The sequence below is a fragment of the Plecotus auritus genome, assembly GCF_963455305.1.
Source record: "Plecotus auritus genome assembly, chromosome: 11".
NCBI lineage: Eukaryota > Metazoa > Chordata > Mammalia > Chiroptera > Vespertilionidae > Plecotus > Plecotus auritus.
In genome coordinates this window covers 9,828,819-9,841,705 of record NC_137777.1, presented here as the reverse complement: position 1 = coordinate 9,841,705, position 12,887 = coordinate 9,828,819, and the positions used below count along the sequence as shown (strand labels likewise).

General features: G+C 45.1%; 1 protein-coding gene across 4 annotated transcripts in view; it reads right to left on the bottom strand.

Moving 5' to 3' along the window:
• Positions 1-6,263, bottom strand: part of NDUFAF6 (NADH:ubiquinone oxidoreductase complex assembly factor 6) — a 30,397-nt gene extending 24,134 nt beyond the window's left edge. The window contains exons 1-2 of one of the 4 annotated variants that reach the window (XM_080646185.1): positions 5,902-6,263; positions 3,433-3,536 (exon numbers count right to left, since the gene is read on the bottom strand). In XM_080646185.1, the coding sequence (XP_080502311.1) occupies positions 3,433-3,453 (21 nt within the window). In that variant the 5' untranslated portion in view covers positions 3,454-3,536; positions 5,902-6,263. The remainder of the gene's footprint in view (positions 1-3,432; positions 3,537-5,901) is intronic. The other 3 variants (XM_080646184.1, XM_080646187.1, XM_080646186.1) reach the window with 3 other exon arrangements.
• Between the last annotated feature and the right edge of the window lie 6,624 nt (positions 6,264-12,887).

The window sequence follows — 12,887 nt, the reverse complement described above, 5'->3', positions numbered from 1 at the left end:
CACCTATGGATGAGGACAGTGGGGGGTAGGTAAGGGCAGAAGGTGGGGTGGGAACTGGGTGGAGGGGAGCTATTGGGGGAAAAAGGAGAAACAATTGTAATAATCTGAATAAAGATTTATTAAAATTAAAAAATAATAATAATAAAAAATAAAAAATAAACATTTTAAAGAAAAAAAAAGAAATTACTATTAAGTTTTTAATGTATGATGATGGCATTATGGTTATTTCTAAGTGAGTTCTCTTTTAGAGATACATACTGAAATGTTGACAGAAAAGTTTATCTGAAACGTACTTCAAAATAACCTGGAAGCAGAAGGATATGCAAAATAGTAAGGGTGAGAGGTGAGGTGACTACAAAGGGGCACATGAGGGAATTTTCTGGTTGCTGGAATTGTTTTCTCATGACTATGGTGGTGAGTACATGACTATGCATTTTTCAAAACCTATAGAACTGTACACCACAAAAAGTATTACTGTATGTACATTTTAAATAAACTCATTCATTCACTAAGTAATTATCTTACAGTCTCCTTCACTCACTACTTATTAAGAATGGCCTTGTCAGATTCAGGCAAGAAGCACCAATGCATGCTAAATCTAGGGGGTAAATATTTAAAAACTGAGATATGTAATTGATATGTAACAGTACCTTAGTTTCAGGTATACGACGTGATTTGATATATGTATATATTGTGAAATAATCACCACAATAAGTGTAGTTAACATTCATCATTACACAGTTATGAACTTCTTTTTCTTGTGATTAGAACGCTTAAGATCTACTCTCTTAGTAACTTTCAACTATAAATACAGTATTATTATCATGCTGTACATTACATCCCCAGGACGTACTCATTTATAACCAAGTTTGTACCTTTTGACCACCCATTTCACCCATATCCCAGCCCTGTCACTTGCAACCATCAACCTGGCCTCTCTATCTATGAGTTTGAGGGCTTCGTTTTCTTTTGTCTTGCTTTAGATTCCATATATGAGACCATACGGTATTTGACTTTCTTTGTCTGACTTATTTCACTTAGCATAATACTTCAAGGTCTATCCACGTTGTTGCAAATGGCAGGATTTCCTTTTTTATGACTAAACAATATTCCAGAATGTGTGTATGTGCTTATGTGTACCACATCGAATTTTCTTTATCCATTCTTCCATCAAAGGACACAGATTGTTCCCATGTCTTGGCTATGGGTAAATGCCATAAAGGACATTACTGGGTTATTTGACAAAACTGGAAACCAGATGTAGATTAAATAGAAGTATTGTAATCAATGGCAAATATACTCAAATTGACAACTGTACTGTGATTATGTAAAAGAATATTCTTATTCTTATGAAACACACTCAAGTTTACAGGGATAAAGGCCATGGTATAGTCAAGTGACTCTAAAATGATTCATTAAAGAAATATGGATGTGGGTATATTCATACTGACAAAATGATAAAGCAAAGGGGAAAAATATTTTTAAAAGGTTATATCGGTATTCTCTGTGCTATTCTCACTTTGTGTGTGTGAAATCATTTCCAAATAGAAAGTTAGTGTGTTTTTTTAATGGTCTTGGTGCTGGGTGGGTCTCTCAGCAATTTTTAGTGTTCAGCTTCCAGTGGCATATAATCTATTCTCAATCCATAATCTTTTTAAATCATCACCCTTAAAGGAAGTTCATGGCAATTATGAAATTCTATATGATAAAGAGCTGGCACAGGGTGACAGGGCTGACTGAGAGCGGAGAAGTCATTCCAACCAGTCACTAAGGCCCAAAGGGGGCCCAATCGCGAGGTTAGGGGAGAAGCATCCTCACAACCTAGAAGCAACCACACGTAAGAGCAACTCTCCAACCTGGACCCTACCAGAACCACTCACTGCATCTAGACCCTCACTGAAGACCTATTTGACATTTCCTTTTTCTAGACCTTTTTTCCCTTCCTTAGCCTTGTATATAAATAAAAGCACTTCTCTGAAAGGTTAAAAAAGAAAAATCTATACCATTTTATTAACTTTTTTTTAATCAGGAGAGAGATTTTGCCCATAGAGGTTCCCCCTAAGGAGTGAGGGCACGACACCACCAGGCTCCTCAGCCCAGGTTCCAGTGCCTCATCCTATATAATTAAAAGTTAAGCCCTAACCGGTTTGGCTCAGTGGATAGAGCGTCGGCCTGCGGACTGAAAGGTCCCGGGTTCGGTTCCGGTCAAGGGCATGTACCTTGGTTGCGGGCACATCCCCAGTGGGAGGTGTGCAGGAGGCAGCTGATCGATGTTTCTCTCTCATCGATGTTTCTAGCTCTCTATCCCTCTCCCTTCCTCTCTGTGAAATATCAATAAAATATATTTTTTAAAAAAAAGTTAATATGCAAATCGATCGAACAACAGAACAACTGGTCGCTATGATGCACACTGACCACCAGGGGGCAGACGCTCAATGCAGGAGCTGCCCCTGGTGGTCAGTGAGCTCCCATAGGGGGAGCGCCGCTCAGCCAGAAGCTAGACTCATGGCAGGCGAATGCAGCATTGGAGGTGGGAGCCTCTCCCACCTCTGCGGGCACTCTAAGGATGTCTGACTGCTAAGCCATCAGTCGAACACCCCCCAAGGGCTCCCAGATTGTGAGAGGGCGCAGGCCAGGCTAAGGGAATCCCCCCTCTCCGAGTGCACGAATTTTGTGCACCGGGCCTCTAGTTTAGGCTTAAAAACCAGCAGGGATTGTGGCTGAGGAAGCTGAGGGCTGCTGGAGTCTCAGGCATTCCTCCTAACGGGCCCACGCATTCACTCTGAGCTCCAGCTCTGGGGCAAAGTTCGAAAAGCACCAGGGACATACGGGGAGGAACTGAACTGTCTGACTTCAGGATGAGGGCTAGAGGGGCCAAAAGAAGTGCTGGCAGAAGTGACTTTTCCTTTGTTGAGCCCTACCACTGCAGGTGCAGGCAGGTACCATATCTGAGTCTCCATTAATCTGGCTAATACTTTGCCCCATCCTGGTGATTCCCTGAAACTTGGCCAACTTTTCAGCCCACTTAAATTGCTCTAACCACTGAGCACATTAGCCAGGGCTATCCATTCATCTCCTGATGGGCACTTAGGTTGCTTCCATCTCCTGCCTATAATGTTGCAGTGAACATAGGGATGCATATGTCTTTTTGTTTTGGGTTTCTTCCAATAAATACAAATGTGCAATGTTAAGTGCATAGTTTTATAATATCCTTAGAAAAAGAAATTCCAGAATGATATTTCCAGAAACAGCAAGTTCATTGGCTAGTTTTATTTTTGGAATTGAATTGTTAAGCCTAAATAGGAAAAAAAAATCACCAGCAGAGACCTTAAAGACATTTAACATATGAATTACAATTATATTTCTTTATTGTTCAGCATTAAACACGTTATATAAACATTTTGGCAAATAATTTTAAAGGAATTTTAATACCAGCCTGAGCCAGTTCCACATTGAAGGCTCTCAGTGCAAAAGCAGAGCTTCTGGATTCTGTAGGAAGCAGCAGGGAGCATAAATAGCCTTCATAATCTCGTTTCCTGTAACAAATAGGCAAAAAAAAAGACAGTTACTTTTGACTTCCAAACTGCACACAAAAAAATACTAACCAGAATTACCTGAAAATAATGAGGGTTCAATTCAAAAAAGGCCTAACATTTCTTATATTCTCTACCAGTTTCTCTAAAGTTACTAAAAATGTATCTGCCCACAATCCCAGACCAGTTAAAAATAAGAAACAATTAATCTCCATTAATTTATTTTGACTTATATAGTACTTATAATTTTAGTTGTTTCACAATCACTTTGTAAGAATTCAAATGAGCTACCAAAGTAGTTCCAGCAAATCCTGGTATGAACTCGCAGTTTTTAATACATAGATAAACAGATAAGACATAAAGACAGAAAACAATAGAGGGGTGTGGGGGTGCTCGCATGTATGCACGCCCACTAGCACATACTGTACTTATGTTTCCTAGCAATATCTGTTGAGCGAGCCTCGAAGCAACGCCACTCCTCCCACCTTGGCCCCAGTATCAGTGAACACACCCGACACCTAGATCTTGGTTTCTAAATACCTTTCTCCACTGAAAAAACCTCACAAATAAACGCTAGGGATCCTTGGGGGAAAGGCTGACTCCAGAACTGGGGCAGGGAAAATACAAGATAAGCCTGACACATCTTCTTGAGCAGAGAGAAATGTTCAAAGAATGAAGGGGTTTGTCAAAAGGACAAAGAAATGGACATGATCAAGTTCCCTTTGGCCATGTGTGGGACAATTTAAGCATCAGGAAATAATGACAGTTAACAGACTGTAACAGGACCCCATGAGCCTCTATCAATATAAATGAAAGAATAAATAGCCCTGGCAGGTGTGGCTCAGCGGTTACAAGCGTCAGCCTAGGCTCAATTCCAGGTCAAGGGCATGTACTAGTACCTAGATTGCAGGTTCGATCCCCGGTCCCGGTCAGGCACGTGCAGGAGGCAACCAATAGATGTGTCTCTCTCACATTGACGTTTTTCTTTCTCTCTCTCTCTCCTCCTTGCTCCTTCCCTCCCTTCCACTCTCTCAAGAAATCAATGGAAAAAATATCCTTAGGTGTGGGTTAACAACAAAAAAGAATAAACAAGAAGAGAAGGAAACACTTAACAACCAGTACAACATCAACTGATAAACCTAGAAAACATGGTATTTAATCTTCATTTGATAACTGATCAAAGTAATAACGGATTCAAGAAAAAAAATCAATAAGTGTCTAGAAATGTTAAATAGATGAAAGCTGGATAGAAATGGGATATTTACACAGTACTGAGTTCCTCACAAAATATGCATTACTTACTAATTAGCATTCTTTTTAAAAATATATATTTTATTGTTTTTTTACAGAGAGGGATAGAGAGTTAGAAACATCGATCAGCTGCCTCCTGCACGCCCCCTACTGGGGATGTGCCCGCAACCAAGGTACATGCCCTTGACCGGAATCGAACCAGGGACCCTTCAGTCCGCAGGCCGACGCTCTATCCACTGAGCCAAACCGGTCAGGGCCTAATTAGCATTCTTATTAATTAAACGTATAGGGAAAAAACCTGAAAGACACCTTCTCAACCAAGTTATGAAAATTTCACATCCCAGCAATAAGATAAATCAATGTCCTGTGCTTCCTGACAGGATGCCGAGAAAAGCACAGCAGGACTTCTCTAACATACTGGCCAAAAATGTATAAATCATGAGGAAGCATTAAGTAAACACAAACGGAGAGATTCTATGAAGTAGCTGGCCTATTCTCTTAAAAATGTCAAGCTCAGAGAGAAGGCAGGGGAGGGAGGGGTGGGGTGCGAGATCACCCAAAGGACTTGTATGCATGCATGTTAGCATGACCAGTGCACACTGGGCGGTGGGGGCTTGTCCTGGGGGGCGGCAGTGGCGGGGGGGGGGGGTCAATCGGGGGCAAGGAGACACATGTAATACTTTAAACAATAAAAAGTAAAAATAAAGTTGACATGAACCTAAAAAAAAAGGTCAAGCTCATGAAAGATCAGCAAAGACTGAGAATCCGTTCCAGATTGGAGAAAACGGAAGAGGATATAACAACGAAAGGTAGCACATGACCCCAAATGTAATGAAGAACATGACAGAATCATCAGCAAAATTCAAACCGATTCCGTGGGTTAGATGGTAAGATCGGATCAATTTTAATGTCCTAATTTTGACAGCTGTACCATGACCATATGGGAGAGAATCCCAGTTGCCTCACGCCCCCTCACCGGGAGCCCCCACGCCGCGGGACACAGAAAGGAGCGGGTCCGCTCGCCCGCCTGCCACCCGCGGCCGGAGTCTGGCCGCACCCTCCCGAGCGCCGTCCTGCTGCTCTCCGACCTTCCGCGGGGGCAGGCGGGCTCGCTCACCGTAGCAGCTCGAGACAGTAGAGGTCAGCGCCCGCGCCGCCGGATCCGCTGGCTGCAGCCACGCTCCGTCCGGGGCCCGCAGGCCCCAGGAGCCGCCGCCCGCGCGCCCACACGCCGGGCACGCCGGGCCGCAGAGGGCCCCAGGCCCAGCCCAGCATGGAGGCCGCCATGACACTGACGCGGCGTGCCCTTCGACCCCGCGCCGTCGGCCCGCGGCCACGCCAGGCCACGCCAGGCCACGCCCCCGGCCGACCCGGCGCGCTCCTCGCAGCGGCGGGAAGCGGCGCCAGGACGTCGTCGCTCGGAGAAGAGGCAGGTGTCGCTGTGGTTCTCTACACCGGGCCGCCGCCGCGCTCACTGCTGCTCGGTTCCAGGAAAGCTCTGCGTAAATGCAACCGATCTCGCCAGCTCCCCGCCCCCATCCAGGTCCTTCGAAAGATGTATTTACCCAGGTAGGAGAATAGAGAATATTTGGAGAGATCACTGGCTTGATTTGTAACTTTTAAATATTTATTTCCATAGTATGTGAGCCTCCTTTGGTATTCTCTTATCCTCAGGCCCCTCAAATATTAGAGCTGGGTCTAGTGGCCACGAGCTGACCTCGTGCAAGCCAGCAGCTGCCTGCATCTGGATCCCCATTGGCACCTCTTGCCTCCCGAGTCGTCACTGGACTCTCGATTCCAATAATTACAGGCTGTTGCTGTTCCTTGTGATTAAGCCCCAATCGGATAGGCCCTAAACTGTTGGAACCATCAGGCTGCAGCCAGACTGGTTCTTTCTGAAATATACACCCGATCATGACCCTTCCCTGTTTGACCATCTTGACTGCGCGTTGGAAAAAGCCCCTCCATGATACACCCTGTCTTTTCCTTTCCCTCTCAGCTCTGGCTGTTTGTAGCTGTGCCTCCAGCATAACGGTTCTCCGGAACCCAAGAGGGAGTAAGTACTCTGTGGTCTGGGCCCAAGAACTCTCTCCAGTGCATCCTGCTTTGGTTTTGCCTCTCTCCAGCCCACGCAGGGCCTCAGTCCTTCCTGCACAATGCCCTCTTTTCCCTCTGGGCTTCTGTTCTTTAGCTCTGGCAGGCACCCACTAGTGTTTTCACGCCAGTTTAAACCTGCTCCTTAAAAAAAAAAAAAAAAATGACTCGTCTTCACCTCCAATTCTGATCTCCTGCCTGCCTGCCTGCCTGCCTGCCTCGCTGGACTTTTCCATCTGGACATCTTGCCATTACTTCAAAGGTCACATGTCTAAAAACCAAATCAAACGGACTCCTCTCCTGACGCTCTTTACTTATCTGGACCGTGTCTCCCTTTCTCACAACCAAGGGAAACGCGTTGGAGTCCTCATTACCTCTTCCTCACCTGCATGTTCAAGATGACCTGCTACGAGTTCCCCATGAGTGACAAAAGGGCAAGGGGCAAGGCAGGAAGGAGCCCTTCGCCATTTTTGTGCCATGACACGTAGCAGTACATGTGCTGCTGTAAAGCATTAAATAATAAGGTCTAGTTGTGAGTCTAATTTCAGATTTCATAGTGCTGATGACTGTAAACAACATATTGGATATCTGTAAAACTGTTATGTGATATCAGAGGCCCGGTGCACGAATTTGTGCACGGGTGGGATCCCTCGGGGTGGCCTGTGGAGATCGGGCCCCAGCTCACACCCCCAGCCTCGCAGCCCCACCTCGCGCCCCCAGCCTCGCAGCCCCACAGCCCCGCCTGGCACCCTGCCTTGGCCTGGTGCCAACCCCTCACCTGCTCCACCATCCCACCTGTGGGAGGATCTATCGGGCCACGCCCCCCGCCCCCCAGGCTCCCTCAGCACCTGGGAGCCAGTCAGTGATTCCCACCTCTCACCACCGCCACTGGTCACTGTCTGTGGGGCAATCGGTGGGGTGATTGGACCCCCGCTCACACCCGCCTTGACCTGGCGCCGCCCGCTCACCTGCTCCACCATACTGCCACGGTCCTATTCCTTGTCGGGACCCATTGGGGCCGGAAGCGCCTCCACTGCCAGCACTGCATTGCTGACGCCCGCCATGTTCCACGCTGCCCCCTGCTTTTCAGCTCACGTCAAAGCAAGCAGTTGAACTCCTGGTCGAACCAGAGGGGACAATTTGCATATTAGGCTTTTATTAAACAGGATGAAAATGTCTGTGATTTCATTTGGTGACAAGATCACAGTTACTGCTAGTACTTTATGCTTTGTTCCCTATATTCATAGTTGAAGCAAATGCTGAATTTTAGTTAGCAGTTAGTGAAAATACAGATGTCCATTTTTTCCCGGCCGCTTGAAGGGTACAACCCAGAATTTACACATATCGCATTGACTCATAGCCCATTGGTCAAAACTTACTCTTCTACCAGGGAAGCTGGGAAATAGTCTTTGTTCCAGGCAGCCATGTGCCCAGTTTGAAATCAAAAGAACCCGATGCTGTGAAAGAACTTAACAAGGAGTCCTGGCTGGCATGGCTGAGTTGGCTGAGCCTCAACCCATGCACCAAAAGTTGGCAGATGCAATGCCAGGTCAGGGCACATTCCCAGGTTTCAGGCTGGATTCCCAGTAGGGGGCATGCAGGAGGCAGCCAATGGATGTTTCTCTCTTCTTCTCTCTCTAAAATCAATAAAAACATTTTTTTTTAAATAAAAAAGAATCTAACAAGGAGTCCTAATCCAGATTATGGGGTCAGGGAAAGTATCTCTTTCCCTGAAAGTATTTCAGATTTAACAGTTAAGCTAAATCTGAAATATATTTAATAGTAACTATACCTGTTCCTGAGAGTGTTTACCATGTACTAGGAATTCCTCATTCAGTTTCACAGCAACCATATTCAGTGTAGGGTGACCCGTCAGATTTTAGCACAAAAAGTCCTGCATCCCAGAAAACCCCTCAGACTGGGGCAGACCAGACGGCTGTCACTCTATTGGTACTATTGCTTTCATCCCCATTTTACAGGAAAAGGGTAAGTAATTTGCCCCAAGTTACACAGCTAGTAATTGACAGTGGCAGGTTTTACAACTAGGAAGACCGCTTCCGAATTCAGCTGCTTCACTGCTATACGGTTTGCGAGGGCAGCCATGACCACTTCCTTTCTCACAATCCCGAAGGCCAGGTATCTGGCATGGATGTTAGCAGCACCGATTTCTTCTGAGGCCTCTTGCCTTGGCTTGTAGCTCGCCTTCTCCCTGTGTCCTCACATGCTCTTCCCTCCATGTGTGTTTGTGTCATAGTGGACAAGGGCCTACCCTAGTAACCTCATTTTACCTTAATTACGTCTTTAAAGGCCCTATTTCTAAATAACAGTCATATTCTAAGGTCCTGAAGGTTAGGATTTCAACATAAGAAGTGGGGGGAGGGGCACAGTTGAGTCCACAACAACTACTACGTTCTGCTGCCAGGCAAAGCGTAGGGTTAGTGTCCCACCGGAGGGAGTGGCATGTGCAAAAGCCCTGCCTCAGTAAAGGGTTCAGCACATTCAAAGAACAGAGAGAGAGAGACATTGATCCGTTCCCTCCAGCACGCACCCTGACTGGGAATCAAACCTGCAACATAGGTATGTGTCCTGACTGGACATCGAGCCTGCAGCCTTTTGATGTACGGGACGATGCTCCAACCAACTAAGCCACCCAGTCAAGGCTAGCTATAAACACTTTTATTTAATATTTTTGAATAGGTAATATATTCCTGTGCTACAGTAAATGTGGCCACTGATATTTTTTTTGCAGCTACTCTTATCAAGAGGCGGACTGTATTTCCCACTGGCCGGGAACTGTCTTTGACATTTGCTTTGACCAATCGAAGATAACTGAAGAGACACTGAGCAAGTTCCGGAGCCTGCGCCTCAGAAACCTTGCAGCTTCTGCTTTCCCCTCTTCGATACCTCTGTGAGACTGCCATATAAGAAAACTGGCCTAACCCACTAGAGCAGGCGTCCTCAAACTACGGCCCGCGGGCCACATGCGGCCCACCGAGGACATTTATCCGGCCCGCCGGGTGCCGCTGCCTGTCCTGCTTAGCAGCCGACTCATCCCGGGCCCGCAGTGCGCATAGGAATTTGTTCATAGTTTTTTTTAAAACTATAGTCCGGCCCTCCAACGGTCTGAGGGACAGTGAACTGGCCCCCTGTTTAAAAAGTTTGAGGACCCCTGCACTAGAGGATAAGAGGCCACATGGAGGAGAACCAGGCAAGAGCCAAGACCAACTGCCAGACATGTGACTGAAGCCAACGTGGGCCTGTGGGCCCACCCGATCTCCCGGCTGAATGCCTCTATGTGACAGAGGCCAGGTAAACAAGTGAAGGAACCATCTAGCCAACTCACAGAACCAGGAGGAAGAATAAATCACTGTTGTGATAAGCCATCGACTTTTAGGGCGGTTTATTATGCAGCAACTGATTACTAATGCAATTTCCATGGCACAAAAAAATTTAAATACAAAAATATGCACATGAGGACTCAGAGATACTTGAACACCCATGTTCATGGCAGCGTTATTTACAATAGACAAGGGATAGAAGCAACCTACATGTTCCCTGACTAATGACTGGATAAACAATGTGGTACATACATAAATGGAATATTATTCAGCCTTATAAAGAAAGGAAATTCTGGTACATGCTACAAAATGGATGAAACTTGAGGACATTATGTTAAGTGATATAAACCAGTCACAAAAAGACGCATACTGTATGATTTCTCTTATATAAGGTAGACCTGGAGTAATCAAATTCATAGATATAGAAATTAGAATGGTGGTTGCCAGGGTCTGAGAGGAAGGAGGAATGGGGAGTTTCTGTTTTATCGGTAGGGTTTTAAGAATTCTGTTGGTGATGGTTGCACAACAATGTGAATGTACTTAATGCCACAGAACTTGTCTGACCGTGGGGCCAAGGTGTAATGGCCGCTGTAACCAAAAGGTATCTTCAGACCAAAGACCAATGCAAGCCCTAACCAGTTTGGCTCAGTGGATAGAGCGTTGGCCTGCGGACTGAAAGGTCCCAGGTTCGATTCTGGTCAAGGGCATGTACCTTGGTTGTGGGCACATCCCCAGTAGGAGGTGTGCAGGAGGTAGCTGATTGATGCTTCTCTCTCATAGATGTTTCTAACTCTCTATCTCTCTCCCTTCCTTTCTGTAAAAAAAAATCAATAAAATATATTTTTTTTAAAAAAAGAAGAAGGCAAAGACCAATGCAAGCAACTCCATAGAATATAGCAGAATTTATTACAGGGTAATTTAAATGGGGGACAGTTATTCTGTGCTACAGACCTGTGTCACTGTAATTTTTTAATAGCATGACAAATAGTATCTGGCCAAAAGTAACTAATGATTGACAAGACAAAGTGACAAAGAATGCAGTAGCATCAGGGGCCACAGTACCTGCTGGTGGTCTTGTGATAGATGCTTGTTTATAATCGACACTATCACCAGTTTGATACTTACCTCCATTGTCATGCTATTACTAACAAAAATAATTATGGCTACATTTTAAGGTAGACAGATCATCATCAACTAGAAGGCTTTGATACGCTTGCTAAGGATAGTAAGGTTGGTCAGAGGTCACAGCATGAAACTTAAAAATGAAATGAAATCGGGGACATGGATATGGAGTTGATTTTGCTAACAGAACTGTACACTTAGAAATGGTTAAGATGGTAAATTGTATGTAGCATTTTAGAGATACAAGTGAAAAATTTTCTTCTACCCATTCCTCATTTGCCGATCCCTTCATTGCCCCACAAACCCTAGGTAACCATCATTAATTAGTATGTATCTGTAGTGGTTTAAAAAAAATGTTCACAAATTCTGTGATATTTTTCCTTCAAGAGATTGGTTTTAATTCCCTTCCCCCTGAGCAAGAACTGGATTTGCTTCCAACAAATAGGATCTAGCAGAAGTGATGCTATTCCACTTCTGAGATTAGGTTACAAAAGGTCTGCATCCCCATCCTGGTCCATCTACCTAGCTCTATCCATCCGTATCTGCCCATTTATCTCTCTATCTCCCTGCCCCATCACTTGCTCTGTGGGAAGCCAGGGGCCAGGTCATGTGAGCAGCTCTACGGAGAGGCCCACATGGCAAGGAACTGAAGCGTCCTGCCAGTAGTTATGTGGGTGAGATTAGAAGTGGATGTTCTAGTCCCTGGGGATGACTGCAGCACCAGCTAATATTCACTGCAACTTCATGAGGGACCCAGCAAACCACTTTCAGATTCCTGACTCTCAAAACCTGTATGAGATAATAAGTATTGGTGTTAATCCATTTGGGTTTGGGATAGTTTATGATTTGGCCATAAGCAACTAATACAGTATCCTTTTCTTTATTTATGCATATATATATACAAATATAAATATAGATTCTATTCTCTCCCCTACCTTTTTACATAAAAGATAGTATATTGTTCACATTATCCTGCATTTTGGTTTTCTTTCCTGATAACTTCCCTTATACATATTTCCATATAAGTTCATAGTGAGTTTCACCATTCTTTCTTTTTTTTTAGACATGTATTATTTTTTTAAAATTTGTTTTTATTGATTTTAGAGAGAGGAAGGGAGAGGAAGAAAGAAATAGAAACATCAATGAGAGAGAAACATCAACATGGATTGGCTGCCTCCTGTATGCCCCTACTGAGGATTGAGCCAACAACCAGCTAACCAGGATTTGAACCAGTGACCTCTTGGTTCATGGGTTGATGCTCAACCACTGAGCCACACCAGCCTGGCTCACCATTCGTTTTTTTACTAGTTAATTTAACCAGTCTTATGTTGGTAGACATTGGGTTTTATTCTGTCACTGGAGGCCTAGTGCACGAAATCGTGTACAGGTAGGGTCCCTCAGCCTGGCTGGCAATCGGGGCCATTCAGGGCCTTCTCACCCAGTCCCAATCGGGGCCGATCCCCAGAGTGAGGGACCGCAGGAGGTTGGCCAGCGGCCAGAGGGAGGGACTACAGGAGGTTAGCTGGTCGCAGGAGGTGGCTGTGGGAGC